Raw genomic sequence first — 22,989 nt, forward strand, 5'->3', positions numbered from 1 at the left:
AGGGGGGGAATTTAGCCTTGTTTATGCTTGTGGGGAGTATATATTTTCTCTTTCAAAGTCAGTAATTTTTTGCTCTCCTTTGAACAGAAAATCTTCAAAATGTTCAGCTTCATTTAAATGTGAGAATTAGAATTCATGATCACAAAAGTCACAGACCCTAAAATTTGGAAAGGTCATGAATTTTAGATGCTTGGTCAAGGGCTACTTCACAATGAGACCTGGAAAAGTATTTTAAAGCAGTGATACAATTAGTAATGAGAAAGCTGACGATTTTAGATGGGTTAGTCCGTTTCCATTAAACTGTGTGTTTCTAGGGAACAAATTGAAGAGTGCAGTCCCCCAGCTGTTGGAAATTGATCCTTTCTCCTGAGATTCTCTGGAAGGGATAAGCTGAATGTTATTGTTTTGACAATTTCTTGGAAGGGGCAGCTTTCAGTGGCTAATGGGCTTTTAGTCACTAACAACAGGGCCCAGAATCAGGCCAATTAATGGGCCTGCAGGTATCCATCTCCATAGTTGATTGCTACCCCCATCATTAACAATCTGCAGGACCAACTCATCCCAGATACCCTGAAGCACGGCAGGCTCCCAAATGTTACTGTTTTTGTTTGTCTAGGCTAAAAAAGAAACTGTTACAAGGATTCTAGAATTCAGATTCTCTTGGTAGAATCTACAATTACCCTAGAAATTCTCAGTTTCACAATTTTAATCATGTAAGAACATTTTCTTCTTTTCCCAACAAAACAACACAAGGCAAATACTTTCAGACAAATTAGTCTTCAGTTTTTTCCTCAGAGGTGTTGGTGTTGGGCAACCTTGATAAAAATAGAAAAACCCTTTAGAGTTCCAGTCTTTCCCTGCTCGAAAGGTCCAAAGGCATAAAGTCTTGGCGCACTGTGAATCTTTTAATTAAAAGCAATATACTCGTTCTTAATGTGCCTTTGGAACAATGGAGACAGTTTAAGAGTCTGCACATAGAAATGAGAAATATTCTCAAGCATCTTAATTCTGGCTCTGAAATGGAGCCACTCTGTGTGGGTGGGCATAGTTAGTCATGGAAAATCATTCTCTCTTTTAGCCTAGTTTTATGCTAAGAAAAATAAATAATAACAATAACATAACAAGTATCATTTCCCAAGGGCATTATGAAAACGAATGAAGGAATCCTTAGAAGCATAAAATGAACTTACATCTCCAGGAGCAGCTCCAGAAAGCCTCAGAGATAATTTGATAATAAAATAATTTACAAGAAAAGAATATTTGACTAACTGACATGCTGACATGGTTTCTATATATGGCATAGTTTTATTTAACAGTAATAAAAGCATAGAGACCTCAGTATCATTGAATGTGATCTCTTTGGGGACCTGGATTTTAATCTGAAAAGAGGAGGAGCCCCCAGTAGTATCTGTGAAAGAGTTGTGAACTTGGAAACTTGGGTTCAATTGTAACTGTCTCTTCTTAGCTATGTGGCCCTGGGCAAATCATATAATCTCTGAGTCTCAGTTTCCTCATCTGTAAAAATGAGGGTAATTATCCTTAGGCTTCTTATTTCCCTGGGTTATTGTGAGACTCAAATGAGATACCATATTTATATGTAGACTTTTATAAACCTTAAACACTATAAAATATCAGTAATTGATATTATTATATCATTGAATAATTATTTTTGTCTACTCTGTGGCAAAGTGAAAACCTGTCCCAATTCTCAGTTGTCCAGAAACAGTATGGCAGGGTGGATAGAGCAAGAGTCAGGACACTAGATGTTCAAATCCAAGCTCTGACATTTCAGTTGGGCAGATAGTTAACAAGCACTTAAATCCCCCCCCCCCTTTTTTAATAGTATTTTGTTTTCTCCAATTACATGATTTTGTAATTTTGTAATGTACAACTACATAATCTTGACATTTGTTTTAAAAAATTTTGAGTTCCAAATTCTCTCCCTCCTTCCCTAAGATGGCAAGCATTTTAATGTAGGTTATACATGTGCAATCACGTAAAACATTTCCATATTAATCATGTTGTGAAAGAAAACACAAATAGAAAACAAACAAGCACATTCAAAAAATAAATAGAGTGAAAAATAGTATCCTTTGATCTGCATTCAGTCTCTACCAGTTCTTTCTCTGGAGATGGAGAGAATTTTTTCACCATGAATCCTTTGGAATTAATTTAGATTATTGTCTTGCTGAGAATAGCAAAGTCATTCATAGCAGATCATCGTATATTGCTGCTGTTTCTCTGTGCAACATTCTTCTGGTTCTGCTCACTTTGCCTTGCATCCGTTCAGATTCTGGAGTCATCCTGCTCATCATTTTTTATAGCACATTAGTGTCCCATCCCAATCATATACCACAACTTGTTCACCCATTTCCCAGTCGATAGTTATCTCCTCAGTTTCCAATTCTTTGCCACCACAAAGAGTTGTTCTAATTATTTTTGTATAAATGGGCCTTTTCCCTATTTTTGAAGGTTTTATTTGGGATTGTTGTTGTCTTTCATACTTGAAAAGGACTAAATGACATTCCTATGTGACGGTCAGTGTACAGTGTGTCTGACTGTAGCCGATCAGACCAATATGAGCTTGGAAGGTTGTGCCACAGGCTGGGAACAAATAGCCCACATGAATATTTGAGATGGAGAAGTTTCTAAATATGCACCTCTCACATTTCTATTGAGCTACTGAAATTTCTGCCTTGCTCATAGAGCACCCTCTTTGATGTGGGCATGCCATACTAGACAGTCCTGTGCCAATGTCTGCCATGTCTCAGAGTTCTTCAGAGAGACCTTGAGAGGGTCCTTGTATTGCTTCTTCTGACCTCTGCATGAGGGCTTGCCTTTTTCTGTCTTTTAGGCAACAATAGATTTGGCATTTGGACAATGTGGCCAGCCCACCAGAATTTCTCTCTCTCTGCATTAGAGGCTGAAGACTTAGCAGCTGAGCTCCAAAAGGCCCTGTGTCTGGTACTAATCTTGCCAGGTGTTCTTCAGAATCTTCCTGAGACAGTTCCTGAGACCAATAGGATAGGTTTGATTTCCTGGCATGGTGCTGCTAGGTGGTTCTTGTTTCACAGGTATTTAAGAACTAGATCACCTCTATAACCAATGGCTCTATAAACCTTCCACTTGGCATATAGGCATAGGCATATTCCATAGGCAGCCTAATACCTCTTCTCTCCTCTACTTTCCTTTGGAGCCTCCCAAACATTGAGCTAGTTCTGGCAATGTGTACATCAACCTCATCATCTACATGGACTTCTCTGGACCATAAACTGCCAAGCCATGTAAAGGTTATTCAGGGAAGACTAGTGCCTCTGGAGCGAGGACTTGCCAACCCTATTTTTTAACTTTATAATCCATTAACTTTCTTGTTGTCCTCATATACAAGGCATGGCATCTCCTGACTCCGTTATCTTTTCCCTGGTTCTCCCTTATGTCTGGAATACACTCCCTCCTCTACATCACCCCCTAGCTTCCTTGGGTTTCTTCTAGACTCAGCTCAAATGCTACCTTCTGCAAGAGACTTTTCCTCATCTCTTCCCACTGTTAGTGTCTCTCCTCTCAGATTACCTCCCACTTACATATATACAGGATGTATGGAATGTTCAGGGAAGACTAGCACTTCTTGTGTGAAGGCTTGTCAAGCCCTTTTCGGGACTGATTTCCTTCTTTGGTGTCCACCAACCATCCAGCTCACCCCTGTGGTTCCAAAAAGCTGTAGTATGTTTAGCAGCCACATTCCAGTAAAACCATCTCAACAGGCAGGCTAAATCATGTTGAGGGTAACTGACAGACTTCCAAAACCCCTTGGCAAGTTAGGGTTTCCATGGCCGTGAAGACAGCTGAAGCAGATACTGTGGAGCACTTTGAGTTTGGTTGGTCATCAAAGTCTCCAAGTTCAGCTACTACATCTGGAGCCATCCCAGTCATCTTGATTTTTGTCTTGCCACTGGACTCTGAAGACCCTGGAAGAGAGAGTGAGACTGATGATTTTGTGTGGTTTTTGCCTCACTTAAATACAATTTATGCTCAAGTCAAGAGTCATTATCCTATTTGGAAATTCTTTTTTTTCATTGGATTTTTGTGCCTCTCTTTCCAGTTGACCAATTTTGCTTTTTAAGCTGTTATTTTCTTTTTGCATTAGTTTAATTTCTTTTCCCCATTTTCTTCTTGTTTTTCTTCAAACTGTCATATTTGATTTTTAAAAATTTTGTTTTGAGTTCTTCCAGTGCTTGAAAACAATTTCCATTTTTCTTTGAAGTTTTACATGTGGTTGCTTGGAGCTCATCATCCCCCGTTGATTCTGTACTTTGCTCTTTGATGTTGTAGAAATATTCTAAAGTTAGGCATTTCTTTTGCTGTTTGCTCATTTTCCCAGCCTTTTTTTTTGTCTGTGGACTGGAAATTCTGAAAGCTACTAGGTTCTGTCTCCTCTGATGCTGGCTTGCAGGGCTCTGTGTTGTGAGCTACTTTGGCTTGGAACTAGGTCTTCACTGCATAGCGCTTGAAAGGGACAAGTGCTATGGACTTCTAGATTTCACTTTAGGATGGTGCTAGGGCTTGGAACTTCAAGGGGCAGGTCTAAGGTGTGGGGTGCTCTGGTTTTTTTTTATATATTTTATTTGATCATTTCCAAGCATTAATCGTTAAAGACATAGATCATTTTCTTTTCCTCCCCCCCACACCCCCATAACCGACGCGTAAATCCACTGGGCATTACATGTTTTCTTGATTTGAACCCATTGCTTTGTTGATAATATTTGCATTAGAGTGTTCATTTAGAGTCTCTCCTCTGTCATGTCCCCTCAACTGCTGTATTCAGGCAGTTGCTTTTCCTTGGTGTTTCCACTCCCATAGTTTATCCTTTGCTTATGAATAGTGTTTTTTTCTCCTGGATCCCTGCAAATTGTTCAGGGACATTACACCGCCACTAATGGAGAAGTCCATTACGTTTGATTATACCACAGTGTATTAGTCTCTGTGTACAATGTTCTCCTGGTTCTGCTCCTCTCGCTCTGCATCATTTCCTGGAGGTTGTTCCAGTCTCCATGGAACTCCTCCACTTTATTGTTCCTTTTAGCACAATAGTATTCCATCACCAACATATACCACAGTTTGTTCAGCCATTCCCCAATTGATGGGCATCCCCTCGTTTTCCAGTTTTTGGCCACCACAAAGAGCGCAGCTATGAATATTTTTGTACAAGTCTTTTTGTCCATTATCTCTTTGGGGTACAGACCCAGCAGTGCTATGGCTGGATCGAAGGGTAGATATTCTTTTGTCGCCCTTTGGGCATAGTTCCAAATTGCCCTCCAGAATGGTTGGATCAGTTCACAACTCCACCAGCAATGAATTAATGTCCCTACTTTGCCACATCCCCTCCAGCATTCATTACTTTCCTTTGCTGTTATGTTAGCCAATCTGCTAGGTGTGAGGTGATACCTCAGAGTTGTTTTTATTTGCATCTCTCTGATTATAAGAGATTTAGAGCACTTCTTCATGTGCTTGTTAATAGTTTTGATTTCTTTATCTGAGAACTGCCTATCCATTTCCCTTGCCCATTTATCAATTGGAGAATGGCTTGATTTTTTGTACAATTGATTTAGCTCTTTATAAATATGAGTAATTAAACCTTTGTCAGAGGTTTCTATGAAGATTTTTTCCCAATTTGTTGTTTTCCTTCTGATTTTAGTTACATTGGTTTTGTTTGTACAAAAGCTTTTTAGTTTGATGTAGTCAAAATTATTTATTTTACATTTTGTGATTCTTTCTATGTCTTGCTTGGTTTTAAAGCCTTTCCCCTCCCAAAGGTCTGACATGTATACTATTCTGTGTTTACCCAATTTACTTATGGTTTCCTTCTTTATGTTTAAGTCACTCACCCATTTTGAATTTATCTTGGTGTAGGGTGTGAGGTGTTGATCTATTCCTAGTCTCTCCCACACTGTCTTCCAATTTTCCCAACAGTTTTTATCGAATAGCGGATTTTTGTCCCAAAAGCTGGGATCTTTGGGTTTATCGTATTCTGTCTTGCTGAGGTCGCTTTCCCCCGGGTGCTCTGTTTTTGCTGTATCCGGAGTCCTGGGATCCCGAAGTTGGCCTATGCTGAGTCTTGGAACCTGGTACAGTAGGTGGGGGTGGGGGTGGTTGGCCAGCACTCCTCTGTGTGAAGTTTTGCTTCCAGGTCCCTCATATCATGAAAAATAACTTTTTCTGCCAATCTTTCAATTTATGTTTAGCAGGAGAGCCCCCTCACTTTATCTTGTTGGTTTTTGACTCCTATCATTTTTAGGTGTTTTTTGAAGATTGGTTTGTAAGGATTGTCAGAGTTGTTTCAGTTCACAGCAACTAAGCTGCCATCTTAGCTCTGCCCCACCATCATCCTTTTTTGGGATATAGACCTACCTAATAGTGTATTGCTAGATCAAAGGGTATAAAGAGTTTTATAGCCCTTTAAGCCTATTTAAAATTGCTTTGGATCAGTCACAACTCTATAAACAATGTATTGTGAACTTTAAACTACTCCACCCTACTCAGATCTTACTTTAGGGGAAGATAAAATTATAATCTCCTGATTGTAACAATGGAGATACTTGGTCTAACAGAATTAGGATTGTCTTGTGAACTTTACATTGCTCCACCCTGCTTAATCTAACAAGGTCAGGAATGTCTGCACCCATACTTAAGGATTAAGTATTTAGGAGGATAGCCTTTGTTAGACATGTGCAGAAACAGCTGTCAGACACCTGGTCTGTCCTAAGTCAAGCTAAGCTACCATTGGTACAGATAAGACACAGGAAAGTGATGTAAAACCATCTATATAGGGCACATTACTTCCTCTCTTCACTCTCTTTCCCCAGAGAGGTGGACCTGGCTGATCACTTCCTGTGAGCAGCCTGGGCGCCAGTTTGATCCTGGAACTCGAGCCTGGAGGAGCTCCCTCAGACAGCTTCCTTGAGACAGTCTCATGGCAAGTGATTTTCCCTTGGCCCCTTTGGCCAAGGCCTTTAACTCCTGCCTGGCTCAGCCTGAGCCGGAGCAGTTTAAATTAACTCTTTCCTCTCTCTCTCCTCCTTAATTCCTTCTCTCTATATTAATTAAAATCACCATAATTTCCAGCTGACTTGTATATTTTATTATTTGGGATATCACATGGCAACCAATAATTAATTTAGATATTAAGTCACAACTATAAAATTATCCTTTAAGGTTTTAGTGTTCCAATTTTTCCATATACCCTCCAACATTTGTCACTTTCCTTTTCTGTCAGATTAGAGAATCATAAATGTGAGGTGGTACCTCAGAGTCATTTTAATTTTCAATTTTCTAAACAGTAGTGATTTAGAACCTTTTTTCACATGACTATAAATAGCTTTGATTTCTTCATCTGAAAATGGTACATTTATATCCCTTGAGCATTTATCAATTGGGGAATGCCAACAAGCACTTATTAAATTCTTACTGTGTGCCCTGGCACTGTGCTAAGTATGGGTGAGGTACTGGATAGGGGAGTTTAAAAAACACTTGTTTAGAGAACAAAAGTGGACAGAATGTTTAATCTGAAGTCAGGAAGACCTGAGTTTAAATTTAACCTCAAATATTTACTAGTTATATGACCTTGGACAAGTCAATTAATTTTGATTTCCTCATCTGTAAAATGGGGATTATAATAGCATCTACCTCGCAGGGATATTGTGAGGATCTAATGAGATAATAGATAGAAGTGCTACATAGATAAAATGAGGCAAAATTACAGTCCTTGTCCTCAAGGAACTCATAGTCTATTGGCAGAGACAACATGCAAAATACTGTGTCATGTGTCACAATTAACATTATGAATGTGTATATAATAATACATAGTTTAGGGGCAATGAGGTGGTTCAGTAGATAAAATGCCAGGGCTGGAGATAGGAGGTCCTCGGTTCAAATCTGGTCTTCCTCGCTATGTAACCCTGGGCAAGTCACTTAACCCTAATTGCCTAGCCCTTACCTGTCTTCTGCCTTAGAAATGATACTTAGTAATGATTCTAAGGCAAAAGGTAAAGATTTTTTTAACTTACACAGTTTGGGAAATTGCACTTGTACTTTTTATATGAAGCACTTGAACTCTGGGTAATTATATCTCCTCTATATACAATATCTATATACATATAAAAGTATACATGTATGTCCATACACAGGCATATATATATATATATATATATATATATATATATATATAATTATTGTTTTCCATCCTTCATTTTCAAAAAGGACCAATGACATCATGGATGATATCTTGGCTTATGCATGAATTGGATTTAAGTGAGGCAGAGTGGCACAAAGTCCTCAACCCCACTCTTTCTTCAAGAGTCACTGAAGTCCATTGGGAAGACCAAAGTCAGGCCTGGTGATAGCTTGAGATGCTGTAGATGAGCTTGGCTTCTTCAAGGTCTAACCAAGCTCTAAGTGCTCCATGGCATCTGCTTTAGCTGCCTTCATGGCCATTGGAACAAACTGTTCTCAACTGCCCCTTCTTCTGGGGGACGTCTTCATGTGCTTGGGGTAGACACCCCCTAACCCACTGATAGGTCTGAGGCTAGTTAGTTACCCTCAACCTGGTTTAGTCCATCTGCTGAGACCATTTTTCAGCAGGATGTAGCCACTGAGCAAGCTTCAAGTGAGAGCTGGGGGACAGATGGACACCAAAGTTAGAAAGCAGTCCTGAAAAGGGCTCAGCAAGCCCTTACACCAGAGGTTCTGGTCTTCCCAGAATACTCCATACACCCTGGATTTATAGTAAATGGGAGGTAGTCTGAGAGGGAAAACACTAACAGCTGAAAGAGATGAGGAAAGGTCTCTTTGCAGAAGGTAGGATTAAAAAAAATCATGCCTTCTGCCTTAGAATCTGTATTTACTCCAAGACAGAAGAGCAGTAAGAGCTTGGCAATGGTTCTTGCCCAAAGTCACACTGCTAGGAAGTATCCAAGGTCAAATTTGAACCCAGGACCTACTATTTCTAGACCTAGCTCTCTAGCCACTGAGGCACCTAGCTACCCCCAGAAGGAAAGATTTGAAGTGAGTCTGAAAAAAATCCAAGGAAGCTAAGAGATGATGGAGAGAAACAGCACTTTCCAGACATGAGGAACAGCCAATGAAATGACACAGAGTTAGGAGATGCTATGCTGTGTGTATGAGGAATAAGAAAACCAGTGGATTGTAAAGTATGAGGAGGAAAATGGCTATGACCTTCAGCAAGTTTTTCAATTATCTCTTTAAGCTTTAGTTTCTTCATCTGTAACTTTAGAGTTGATAATCTTAATGCAGCTTATCTCATGGAGACATTTAAAAATACTTATTTAATCAATTAATTTAGAATATTTTCCCATGGTTACATGATTCATATTCTTTCCCACCCCTCCTACCTCTCCCTTCCCATAGTCACTGAGCAATTAAACTGGGTTTTACATGAATCATTGGTCAAGACCTGTTTCCTTATTAATATCTGCAATAGAGTGATCATTTAGAGTCTAGACCTCAATCATATTGCCATTGGACCATGTGATCAAGCAGTTGTTTTTCTTCTGTGTTTCTACTTCCATAGTTCTTCCTCTGGATGTGGATAGCATCCTTTCTCATAAGTCCCATAGAAATGTCCTGGGTCATTGCATTGATGCTAGTAGAGAACTCCATTACGTTTGATTGTGCCACAGTGTATCAGTCTCTGTATACAATGTTCTCCTGGTTCTGCTCCTCTCACTCTGCATCAATTCTTGGAAGTCATTTCAGTTCACATGGAATTCCTCCACTTTATTATTCCTTTGAGCACAATAGTATTCCATCACCAACCAATTGAAGGGCAGCCCCTCATTCTCCAATTTTTTTGCCACCACAAAGAGTGCAGCTCTGAATATTCTTATACGAGTCTTTTTCCTTATTATCTCTTTGGGGTACAAACCCAGCAGTGCTATGGCTGGATCAAAGGGCAGACAGTCCTTTATTGCCCTTTGGGCATAGTTCCAAATTGCCATCCAGAATGGTTGGATCAATTTACAGCTCTACCAGCAATGAATTAATGTACCAGCTTTGCCACATCCCCTCCAGCATTCATTACTTTCTTTTGCTGTCATGTTAGCCAGTCTGCTAAGTGTGAGGTGATACTTCAGAGTTGTTTTGATTTGCGTTTCTTTGATTATAAGAGATTTAGAGCACTTTATCATGTAGTTATTGATATTTTTTGATTTCTTTATCTGAAAATTGCCTTTTCATGTCTCATGGGGACAAGAAGCATTTTTGTAAACTGTAAGGTCCAATGTTGATACATTCCTATTATGATAGCCAACCCACTGGTTTTATTTCACCTACATAAAAATACTCTTGGGGAGGCAGCTAGGTGACTCATTGGACTGGGATCCAGACTATGAGATTGGAGATCCTGGAATCAGACATTTCCTAGCTGTGTGACCCTGGGTAAGTCACTTAATCCCCATTGTCCAATCTTTACTGCTCTTCTGTCTTAGAACCAATACACAGTACTGATTCTAAGAAGGATGGTCAGGTTAAAAAACCATTCTTGGGCACCCTCTCGATGTGTGACAGTCCAACATATCGAGCTAGATTGGGGTTTGGCACTTCTGGAGATATGTGATTTCCTCTTGTTCAAATCATAACCTCTCCATGGATGTGTCGTGAGTGGCAGTGACCAAAATTCTTCACTTGTGGGCAATCGCCTGAAGTTGAACTGAACTTAGGCAGGCTGGCCCTTGAAAGACAGACAGAGACAGACCAACAGAAAATCTGCTTCTGAGGTCCTACTTAAAACTTTGGCAGGTTTTAAGAGCCAGCCATTCATTCAACCAATCAATAAACACTTATTAAGGGGCAGCTCAATGGCTAAGGGCACAAAGCACCAAGCCTAGAGATAGGAGGACCCAGGTTCAAATCCAACCTCAGACACTTTCTAGCTGCATGACTCTGGGCAAGTCACTTAATCTTCATTGTTCAGCCCTTACTGCTCTTCTGCCTTGGAACCAATACACAGTATTGATTCTAAGAACCAATACATAGTATTGACTCTAAGCCAGAAGGTAAGAGTTTTTAAAAAGCACCCACTAAATACAAATAAATACTACTACCACTATTATGACTACTACTACTACTGCTATTACTGTAATTACTACTACTACTACTACTACTGCTGCTGCTGCTGCTGCTGCTGCTGCTGCTGCTGCTACCATTACTACTACTATAACTACTATTACTACTACTACTACTACTGCTATTACTGTAATTACTACTATTACTACTACTACAACTATAACTACTATTACTACTACTGCTGCTATTATTGTAATTACTACTATTACTGCTAGTAGTACTACTACTATACTATTACTACTGCTACTACTACTGCTATAATTAAAATTACTATTATTACTTCTACTATTACTACTACTACAACTATAATTACTCTTACTACTACTACTGCTATTACTGTAATTACTACTATTACTGCTACTATTACTACTACTATACTATTACTACTGCTACTACTACTGCTATAATTGTAACTATTATTACTGCTACTACAACTATAACTACTCTTACTACTACTACTGCTATTACTGTAATTACTACTATTACTACTACCACAACTATAATTACTATTACTACTACTACTACCACTACTACTAATGCTGCTGCTGCTGCTACTACTACTACTTAACAAATAAACATCTAAAAAATAATAAGCCTCTACTCTGTGCCAGGCACTGTGCTAAGTGCTGGGTGCCTCTGTTGGCATAACCTTCAAGAATCCCTGGTAACATGCACTCCAATGTGAGACATTCCAGTGCTCCTTGAATAGAATAAATAGATTATGAGATTGAATTTGCAGTTACAAAGGGAACGGAATATGATCCCTCCCTCTCTTGGTTCTGATTTTATTGTTCAAGAGACAAAAGAAAAACACCTTGGACGATTTGAAAGGATTACATTCATTCAGTACACTTTTCCCCAAGCTGTTTGCTTGCCCAAGGAAGAAATTGTACCTGTCGGAATGCTGCTCGAGTGGTTATGCAGTTCAGCCCCAAACATTTTCCAAAAGTCTGCTTTTCTTGATTTGAAGACACAGGCATTTGGAGAGGGGAGAGAAGATGAGGAAGGAGGGCAGCCATCAGCGAGTCAGCGCCATTGCTCCTTCAATCTCTTTGCAAGAGATTCTGGGCCGATAACAGTGCCTGAGCTGGAGGTCCGCTTTTCTTCTGCAGCAGGGATTCGTGGCGGTGCACCTCTCATGTCTCCACGGACACACTAGTCTGTTGGCCACGCAGGGCAGGGGGCTCGGGTACTGCCTGGGTTCTAGATGCTGCTATGATATTTCACTGAAGTGTTGTTCCTCGAAGCATTCGCAGAATCCCAGCAGAAATCCTGGAGCTGAGTATTGCATAGAAGAAACCTGATTCGGAATGGCTGTGTCGGAGTGGCAGATTAGGTTCCCCTTGGAGGCACCAATCAGGGAGCGTCATTACCCATTTGGCAGTGGGGAATCGCGTTGCTCTGGGTGATAAGATATTCTTCTCGTTTAAGGAGAAAACCCTGGTGGGAACTGAATGGACTTCTGGGCCAGAGGACGCCAGCAATAGCCACTGCTCACATGTGGCCGAGAGCTGCTTTCTAACTCAGCTCGAAGCCCTGGATTTCCGGGGTCTGAGTAGCCAGACTCCCTTGCAAGGAGGACCATCCAAAGGGAATTGTGTGATGCTCAGAGTCCTGGCAGGACCCCAGCAAGTCCCCCAGTGTTAGCTTGAGTGTACTCATTGAACACGGTCTCTCGCGCTCCCATGTGCTGTTTGAGGTGTGCCTGCCTTACTTAGGAGACTTCCGAAGCTGCTGCGGGCGGCATTGAGCTACCCATTGGTACACCGCGTAAGAGTCAGGCGGCTGCTGCTAGCTCCAAGGTTGCAGGAATGAAACAGAGGCAAACGCCCGACGTTTTTGGCCTCCAGACTTTATCTGAGTAAACCCCAGGCTTGCCATGTGTGCACTGGGTTCCCTGGTGGCCTTTACCGTCAATGGTTTGGCCCTGGTGCGAGGAAGAAACGATGCTAGGGGAACCACTCCGAAGAAAGCAACTGCTTATTATGGCAGGGTCTGGGGAGGTAGAGATGCCCCAAAGGACACTGTGTACCTTCAACTCAGGGCTCTCTGCACGTCCACAGGGCACGGACATGGCTGGGAAAGGAGGGAATCAGCCTCACGGTTGGCATTGTCTCGCCTACAGGTAAAGGGAAGGAGGGAGGGTGAGAGGGGTGTCAGTGAGTGGTCTGGGGGAGTGGGTTGGCCATGGGATGCGACAGACTCCCAGGGTTTTACTTTCTCAGCTGAGAGGGAAAGGGAGACGACTCCAGTGTAAATACTTGGCTGAAGTGAAAATACTTTGTTGCTGAATGGGGCGATTTCAGAATTCTCTTCATTGTAACGTTTGAAATCTGCCTGGGGGTCAAGGGGAATATTCTCTGATGTGGAGGAGGGATGGGCCTCGATCTGTTGGGTCCCAGAAGTCCTGAAGGGAACGTACAAAGAGGTCAATAAAGCCTCGATGTCTGACAACCCTTCCTAAAGATCAGAGTGGGATTCAAGTGGTTGGTCCACCATGGGCTGCTTTAAGGAGTGGTGGAGTCTCTTTCCTTGGATGTCTTGGAGCAGAGGCTGGGCGATGATTTGGCAGGTGGGTTATTGCTGGGATTCCTTTGATATGGGAGTTGGATTGCATTGAACTCTCGGATTCTGGCTTTGTGTGCATCTCAGAAGACTGACAACTTGAACCCAGAGAGAGACACAGTGTGGCTTGCTAGGCTTTAAGCTGCTTTTAGAACCCAGGGAGAAATTAGGTTCAAATCTCACCTCTGACACTTACTGGCTGTGTGGTCCAAGATAAGCCTCTTCAACTTGCTAAACCTCAGTTCCCACATCTATAAAATGAGGCAGTTGGATTCCATGACCTCTAAGTTCCTGTTTAACTCTTCAACTATGAATCTAAGTACCAAGTTTTAGCATAACACACAATGGGGGTGGTTGGGCTCTCCTATTAAGTTGTTCAGATTTTAAGGAAAATCGCTTGATTTGAAAATGACAGAATTTGGGGAATTGAGACTACTGAAATACTTCCTGGGGAAATATTCTATCCTGGTAGGTCTATGGAATAATTTTGTTTTCTTTGAAAATCCTTGCTAGATGACTTGATTTTTAAAATTGACATTATGCTTTTGAGAAAGAGTTAAAGTAAGTACCATGGTCTTTTTTTGGCAGTGGTGAAGCCTATGAACTCCTTTTTTCTCAGGCTATTATTCCTAATAATATAAATATAATAAATAACAAATAAATATATAAAAACAAAATAAATATACACAAAATACATAAAATAAAATACACAGCATTGCAAAGGAAATCAAAGGTTAGTGAATATAAAGATGCAATTTGTTTTCTCATCCAAATGAGGTGGCTTTCTGAGATTTATCCACAGATCTGGTGATATAATTAAATGGAAAGATTTTGTTTTTAAACCCTCACCTTCTGTCTTAGAATTGATGCAAGTATCAGTTCCAAGGCAGAAGAGCAATTAGGAGTAAGTAATATCCTTAAAGTCACACAGCTAGGAAATATCTGAAACCAGATTTGAACCCAGGCCCTCTTGACTCCAGGCTGGCATGGTGCCACCTAGCTATCCTGAGAGATTATTTTTCTTTTTTAAAAGGGATATAACAAAGGAAGGAACAACTTGAAGGGCAACATTTTGTTACTGGTTTGGTTTTTTAAATTTAATTCTTTAATTTAAAATTTTTTAATTCCAAATTTTAATTTTAATTCTAAATTTTTAAATTTAATTGGATTAAATTTAAGATTTAATTCTATCCAGACATTAGTTCAAGAAAACTTCTTTTGTGGTAACCTACACCAGAGTGAGTGTTGAGCACAAGAAATTGTTTTATTTTGGTAATAAAGAAACATCTTTCTTGCCATACATGGTTAAGAGCCTACCATCTTTCAAAAGACATTTTCCTTTATAGTACACTCATGTTGTTACAGTTTTGTTTTCACAAACACAGATGCCATGAATTTTATATGCTCCAGCATGGTGAGATTTATAGCACCTATAAAACATATTAGTAGTGAGCAGAGTGTAAACAGATGAGGAAGCAAAATTCTGATGTGATTAATGTATCTCTAGCACAATCTTGATTCAGTTTAGTGGCCTTGAGGGAAGACTTGTTTATTGGAAAAATGGAGGCTGCAGCCTCCAAGGTATCAGAACATATTTTTCTTGTAGAGATCTTGGAAAGAGAGATCAATTTAAAGATTTCTTCTCTGGTAATAATGTATAAGGATGATATTTTCCTTTTCTTGGCTGACAACTTTGCTGATTGCTTATATTTACCAAAATGGAATTATATTTCCTGAGCATTGTTCTCTCCCTTGGGTAGTTTTAACACATACTCAATAAAAAATATATAGTATTAATTAGAAAACTGTGCATATGCTTTGACCCAGCAATATCACTGCTAGGTGATCAAAGAAAAAGGAAAAAGATATATTTGTGCAAAAATATTTATAGTAGTCCTTTTTGTGGTGACAAAGAATTGGAAATTGAGGGGATGCCCATGAATTGGGGAATAGTTAAACAAGTTGTGGTATATGATTATGATGGAATACTATTGTACCATAAGAAATGATGAGCGAGAGAATTTCAGGAAAGCCTGGAAAGAATTACATGAATTGATGCAAAGTGAAGTGAGCAGAACCAGGAGAACACTGTACACAGTAATAGCAACATTGTAATAATGTTCAGTTGTGAATGATTTAGCTATTATCAACAACACAGTGATCCAAGATAGTCCCAAAGGACTCATGATGAAAAGTGTTATCCACCTCCAGAGAAAGAACTTTTGGAATCTGAAGATCAAAGCATGCTTCTTAAAACTTTCTTTTTCTTGGATTCTGGTGTAGGAAGGGTCTGAATTTTCTTCTGCAACATGGCTAATATGGCTATATATTTTACAGACTTTCATATGTATAACCTATATCAAATTGCTTGCCTTCTCAAGACAGGGAAGAGAAAGAGGGAGAAATAGAACTCAAAATCTAAGAATCTTAAAAAAAATTTTACATGTAATTCAGCAAAAAAATAAAAATTTAAAAAGATATATGACTTAAAAGAAATCATAGTAGCTCTAAGCAAAGTGGACCGTTCCCTGGGTGGCAGCAGTGGGATTCTGGGATTCATTTAATATTCAGGGTGCTTTGTAAAACCCAGAGGAATTGCAGACTGCTACAGGGGAGTGGGGTGAGGGTGGAATGGGGAAGGAAAGAACATGAATCATGTAACCATGGAAAATTATTCTAAATTAATTAATTAAATAACATTTTCCAATAAAAAACCATATTTGGAGTGCTTAGCCCTTTAAAGCAATTTAACCTGTGGTGAAATTTAGCTCTGAGGTCCTGCTTTGCTATACATTCCTTCTATCTGGGTTCATATGCTGCTCTCCATCTCTTATATTGTCCATATGGGAGTAGGAAGTGGGTTTGTGTGTTACACTGCTAGAAACAAGGAATGGGGAGTGGGGTGGGGGTGGGAATGCAAATAGCAGCTGCTTTTCTGATACCAATGGCCATTTAATGTCCTCTTCAAGCCTTCTTTTCCATTTCTCTGTTCTTTCTCTGCCAGATTAGGTGGCAATGAGTGCTTTAACCCTGAAAATGTTCATTGCTTAAAAGAAGAAATAGGTCAGCTGCTTGCTTTGCCATCCATATTTTTTTTGTTAGGGTTGTTATATCATACTCTATTACTCTCTTCATTTTATTTCTCTTTCAACTATTTCTGTTTTGGGCTTCCTCAGCATGGGATAGTGGCAAGCACACCAGCCCAGAAGTAGGGAAAACTTTGGTTCTATTTTAGGCTAAGCTAAGGTTCTATTTCAGGGGCATCAGGGCAGCTAGATGGTGCAGTAACTAGAGTGCCAGGCTTGGAGTCAGGAAGACTTATCTTCCTGAGTTCAAATCTGACCTCAGACACTTAACTGTGTGACCCTGGGCAAGTCACTGTTCACCTCAGTTTCCTCTTCCATTAAATAAACTGGAGAAGGAAATGGCAAACCATTCCAGTATCTTGGCTAACAAAACCCTAAATTGGGCCAGGAGAAGTTGGACATCACTGAACAACAATGCCTTGTTTTGCCATCTTTAAAAGTTAAATATATATATAAATATATATACATACATATATATATATATATAAATCTATTAGATTGTTTATCATCTCAGGAAGGGAGGACTGGGAAAGAGTGAGAGGGAGGGAGACAATTTGGAACTGAAAAAAACCATTAAAAACATTTTTTTTTACATGTAACTGGGGAGAAAATAAAATTTAATTAAAAATAAATGTGTGGGTAATATATAATAAATTATGTATGTAACATAATATTTGTTTTGTTTGGTTATACATGTTTGTAATGAATGTTGTTTTTCTTTCATTCTTAATTGGGGAGAGAGGAGAAGGAGAAGAAGACATTATATTGCTGGTTTTATATGTAAATTATATATTATATATACTATATAAATATAATACAGTATTATAATAATATGAGATATATAGTATAAATCATATATCATATAAATTATCAAATATTATATAATACATTTAATAGATATAACAGGGAAATATAATTTATATGCAATAAATAGTACATATATATTATTGTGAAATATTTTATATATCATAAATTATTACACATACTATGTTAAATTTATATTATCTATCTGAAATCAACAAAAATGGGCCTTCTTCCCCTTTCTCATCTAATCCCCCATTAAGAATGAAAGAAAAACAAAACCCTTCTTGCAAACATTTATAGTCAAGAAAAATAAATTTCTACATTGATCATGTCCAAAAAGACCATGTCCTTTTCTATACTCTATCAAGAAGTAGCTAACATCATTCATCATTAGTCTTCTGGAATGGTGATTGGTGATTATCTAATCAAAGCTCCTAAATCTTTTGAGGTTATTTGTATTTTTTATATTGTGGTAATTGCATAAATTATTCTCCTGATTCTATTTACCAAACTCTGCATTAATTTACCCAAGTTTTTCTAAGTCTCTCTGCAGTAGTCTTCATTTTTTTCTTATTGCACAATAATAGTCCATCACATTCTTTTACTATAACTTGTTTGTTCATCTCCCAATTACTGGGTTTCCCTTCAGATTTCCATTTTTACCACCTCAAAAAAAGCTAAATATATTTTTTTGGTATCTTTAAAGTTTGCTTTGCTTAGGATTAATCCTTCTCTTAATGTAACCCCTACTTCTTCCTCCTCTCTTTATACTTCTACTTCCCTGTTGAATAAAATGTATTTTTGCACTTAATTCTTTTGTAGGTATGCATGTTTCTTCCCTCCTTTGACTAGTTTAGATGAGGGTGAGGTTCAATTGTCAACCATGCTCCTACTTGTTTGTATAGATGTCTGCTTGAGCACCCAAATTTTGTGTGATCATTTCCCTTAATCTTCCTTGACCTTCACCTCTCCTCCCAGTGTATTCCTCTTTCCCTTTCTTTCCATTCTTCTTTTATGATCATCAGGACATAACAGAACCACTAATTGGCTTTGTCTAATTAGATTCTTATTAGATTCCTTCTGATTCCTGATAATGATAAGGGACATAGGTATCATCTCCTATATTTGAATGTAAGTTTTCATATTTATTTAATCATTTATCATTATTTGTTTGTGTTTACCCTTCTAAAATTCTCTTATCTCCTGAATTCTAATTTTGGAGTTTCTATGTTACTTTGATCTTTTCAAAAAGCTCTACTGTCTTAGAATTGATACAAAGTATGGTTCCAAGGCAGAAGAGCAGTAAGGGCTAGTAATGGAGTAACTTGCCCAAGGTTACACAGCTAGAAAGTGTTGGGTCAAATTTGAACTCGAGATCTAGTCTCCAGTCCTGACTCTATCCACACTGAGCCATCTACCTGACCCAAGTGCTGATCTTTTTTTTTTTTTTTTAAGTCAGAAATGCTTGGAAGCCCTCTATTTCATTAAATATCCATTCCTTTCTCTCCACTCTCACCCCCCCCCCCCTACTCCTACCATAGGATTATATTGAGTTTTTCTGGATCTGGATAAATTGTTCTTGGCTATAAGACTATATCCCTTATCTTCTGGAATATGGTATTACGAGCTCTCCACTCCTTTACAGAGATGGCTGTTAAATCATGTGTGATGCTGTTTGTGACTTCTCTTGAATTCTTTCTTTCTGGCTGCTTGCAATATTTTTTCTTTGATCTGCAAGCTCTGGATTTTCATTCTGATGCTCTTGGGAGTTAGCATTTTTTTTTCAGGATGTAACCATTGAATTTCTCCTATTTCTATGTTGCCCTCTTGTTCTAAGAGCTCTGGGTGGTTTTCTTTTAAAATTTCTTGAAATTTTTATTGAAATAAATTGAAATATTTAGGCTTTCTTTTTCCGACATGGCTTTCAAGTATCATCATTCTTAAAATTTCTTGGGGCAGATAGCTGGCTTAGTGGATAGAGAGCAAGGCTTGGAGGAGGAGGTCCTGGATTCATATATGGTTGCAAACACTTCCTAGCTTTGAGGTTCTGAGCAAGTCACTTAACCCCAATTGCCTAGACCATGCCACTCTTCTGCCTTAGAACCAATGCTTAGTATTAAATATTGTATACATGTAACATATACTATAAATAGAAATAGAATTTTACATGTAATATACAATATGTATAATATTATTGTGTGATATATTTTATTTTATATATCACAAATTATATATACTATATTAAGATTTTATTATCTATCTGAAATACAGATACAAATATCATTCCTTGATCTATTTTCCAGGTCATTATTTTTTGCTATGTAGTACCTTAAACTTTCTTCTATTTTTTCAGTCTTTTGGCTTTGTTTTACTATTTCTTATCTCTCAGAGTCATTGGCTTCTAATTGATCCATTCTGACTTTCAGGGAGTTTGTTACTTGGGCAAGGTTTTGCACCTCTCATGTAAAGCTTTTATACAGAAGTATTTACTTCAAGAGGTATAAACAATATACAGACTGATTCCCCCAACAGGGAGGAGACACATTCCTTCCTGAACTCTCACTGTACTGCCTCAGTCTCCAGAGAGGGGAAGAGGATGAGCTTCATGGCTTAGCTCAGAGTTCCAAGTCCAGAACTCTCTTTGGTCTTGAGACCCAGGTCACTCGGGCTTCTCGGGGCTTCCATAATGGGCTGACTGCCACACTGTTCTACCGGCAGCCCTGGCTCCCAGGTCACCATAGCTCAGACTCCTGGTCCAGTGAGGATCATCTTTGGCACGTGAAACTGAGGAGGAGAAACAACACAGAGTGGAAACAAGCACCAAAAGAGGAGGATCAGGGGAAGGAGAGACCTTCCTCTGACCAGTTCAGCTTATGGCCTCCATGCTGTGGGTGAACTGGGATCTTCATTCTCTGGGCAAAGTCTATAAAAGGACAAATGGGTCAGACTCTCCAGTTTCAAATATGCAGATAATCAGAGGAGGTTGTCCTCACCCATGTGGTATGGAGTGAAGAGACCTCCATGTTAGGTGACCTGGGCATGTGGAGACATTTCCTCCATTTGAATTTTGTCCTTCTTGGCAAATAGATATGGAGACGTTCTTTCTCTTCTTTTCCCTTCCTCTATTTCTCCCCCCCTTTCTCTCCTCTCTCCTTCCCTTCCTCTTTTTTCTCTTCCTTCCTTCCTTCCTTCCTTCCTTCCTTCCTTCCTTCCTTCCTTCCTTCCTTCCTTCCTTCCTTCCTTCCTTCCTTCCTTCCTTCCCTCCCTCCCTCCCTCCCTCCCTCCTTTCTCCTTCCTTCCTTCCTTCCTTCCTTCCTTCCTTCCTTCCTTCCTTCCTTCCTTCCTTCCTTCCTTCCTTCCTTCCTTCCTTCCTTCCTTCCTTCCTTCCTTCCTTCCTTCCTTCCTTCCTTCCTTCCTTCCTTTCTTCCTCTTTTTTCTTTTCCTCATTACAGATTCAGAACAATTCTCTATGATCTCAGAGAAGGCAGAAGTGATGTTCTTTCATTTGTGCCCCACTGCCATACAGTCACATCTCAAATATATGAAATCCCTCATATATAGATAGAAATAACAATCATCTCCCAGTACAAAGTTTTATAGATTTGCAGAAAAAAGAACATTTCACAAAATTCCACAAATAAGCCAATAAAATAAGAAGCATTTTACAAAGTTTACCCAACATCTCTGCGTGCTTACACTTAGCCTTATAGGGTCTTTTTGACCCACTAACAAAAGAAAGAACAAAGACAAAATGAACTGGCTTTCATCTCAAACAGAGACTTGCTTCACACTGAGCTTTCCAAACTACATGGATCTCTCTCTCTGCAGGGACTTGGGACCTGGAGTCAAGTTGACACTGCCCCTTTCTCAAATGAGAAAACTGTCTTGGGTGCACTGAAACTTTTCCAACCCTTTCCTCAATGTATGATAACCTCAAAACACTGGGTGGCCTCAAGCACTTGTATACTAGAGGGATCTGCACAAAAAGTGACCCCCTTTTGCACAGGACATGTCAGTGTTCTCTAGGGGTTCTTCTAGCATCTCTCCCCATAAAGGTCTAGATAATTCTTCTAGGCCCTTTATCCAGAAGGGTATTCCAAACTCTCCTATGGATCCTTGAAAACAACAATTAACAACTAAATGGAATTGCAAACTCATCCATCAGAACAAGAAGATGAATAGACTCAGTTAGAGAAGTATCACAGGATGTCAGCTTCTTGGAGATTTTAGATACAGCTAGGTGCCACAGTGGTTAGAGTACTGGGCTCCTGAAGTAAGGACGACTAATCTTCCTGAGTTCAAATCTGGTCTCAGACACTTACTAGCTGTGTGACCCTGGGCAAGTCACTTCAGCCTGTTTGCCTCAGTTTCCTCATATGTCAAATGAGCTGAAGAAGGAAATAACAAACCACTTCAGGATCTTTGCCAAGAGTACCATGAAATTAGGTCCTAAAGAGTTAAAACAACTGAAACAACCAAACAGCACTTTCATCCTAAGGAGAGATAGGACATTTTGCTTTTATACAAGATAGTACAGATCTGTTTAAATGCAAAAGACTAATATGAAAATTTTTACTCTATAGTAAATATATATAAATACTCTCTAGCAATCTAGTGATTCCAAATTTCTTACATTAAACTTACTACCAGTATTTAATCAGGTTGTAGTATTACAGAATGAATTATTATATCAATATCTAAATATAGAATTCAATAATATAAAAAATCAGTATTAAATAGTCAAGTAATTTTTAAAAATGGGAATATTATAAAATGACACCAATGGAACTGACTTGTGAGGGTACACTCAACAGAAAGGAAAATTTGGCTGCAAGTAAAGCCTAAAATTTTTTAGGGTTAAATATCTCTACAATCTCATAGTCTAGGATATCTCAAAATCAAAAGTCCTGGGGGCAGCTGGGTGGCTCAGTGGATTGAGAGCCAGGCCTAGAGATGGGAGGTCCTGGGTTCAAATCTAGCCTCAGATACTTCCCAGCTGTGTGACCCTGGGCAAGTCACTTGACCCCCATTGCCTAACCCTTACCACTCTTCTTCCTTGGAGCCAATACACAATATTGACTCCAAGACAGAAGGTAAGGGTTAAAAAAAAACAACAAATCACAAGTCCTTCAGAGAGGGGATAGTCAGATGACTAAGTGTAAAAAAGCTAGGCCTAGAAATGGTAGGTTCTGGGTTCAAATTTAGCCTCAGACACTTTCTATCTGTGTGATCCTGGTCAAGTCACTTAACCCTCATTGCCCAGCCCTTACTGCTTCTGCCTTGGAACCAATATACAGTATTGAGTCTAAGATGGAAGGTAAGGGTTTAAATTTTTTTTTTTAAGTCCCAGGAAGAGAATTTCTCCAAAAGTTCCTGCAAAAGCAAAGAGCCCATTTTT

General features: G+C 39.2%; 1 protein-coding gene across 1 annotated transcript in view; it reads left to right on the plus strand.

The window, feature by feature from the left end:
* Positions 1-13,681: 13,681 nt before the first annotated feature.
* Positions 13,682-22,989, plus strand: part of KIFC3 (kinesin family member C3) — a 104,906-nt gene continuing 95,598 nt past the window's right edge. The window contains exon 1 of the mRNA XM_056811852.1: positions 13,682-13,708. Coding sequence (XP_056667830.1) covers positions 13,697-13,708 — 12 coding nt within the window. The 5' untranslated portion in view covers positions 13,682-13,696. The remainder of the gene's footprint in view (positions 13,709-22,989) is intronic.

This window comes from Monodelphis domestica, chromosome 1 (genome assembly GCF_027887165.1).
Source record: "Monodelphis domestica isolate mMonDom1 chromosome 1, mMonDom1.pri, whole genome shotgun sequence".
Lineage (NCBI taxonomy): Eukaryota > Metazoa > Chordata > Mammalia > Didelphimorphia > Didelphidae > Monodelphis > Monodelphis domestica.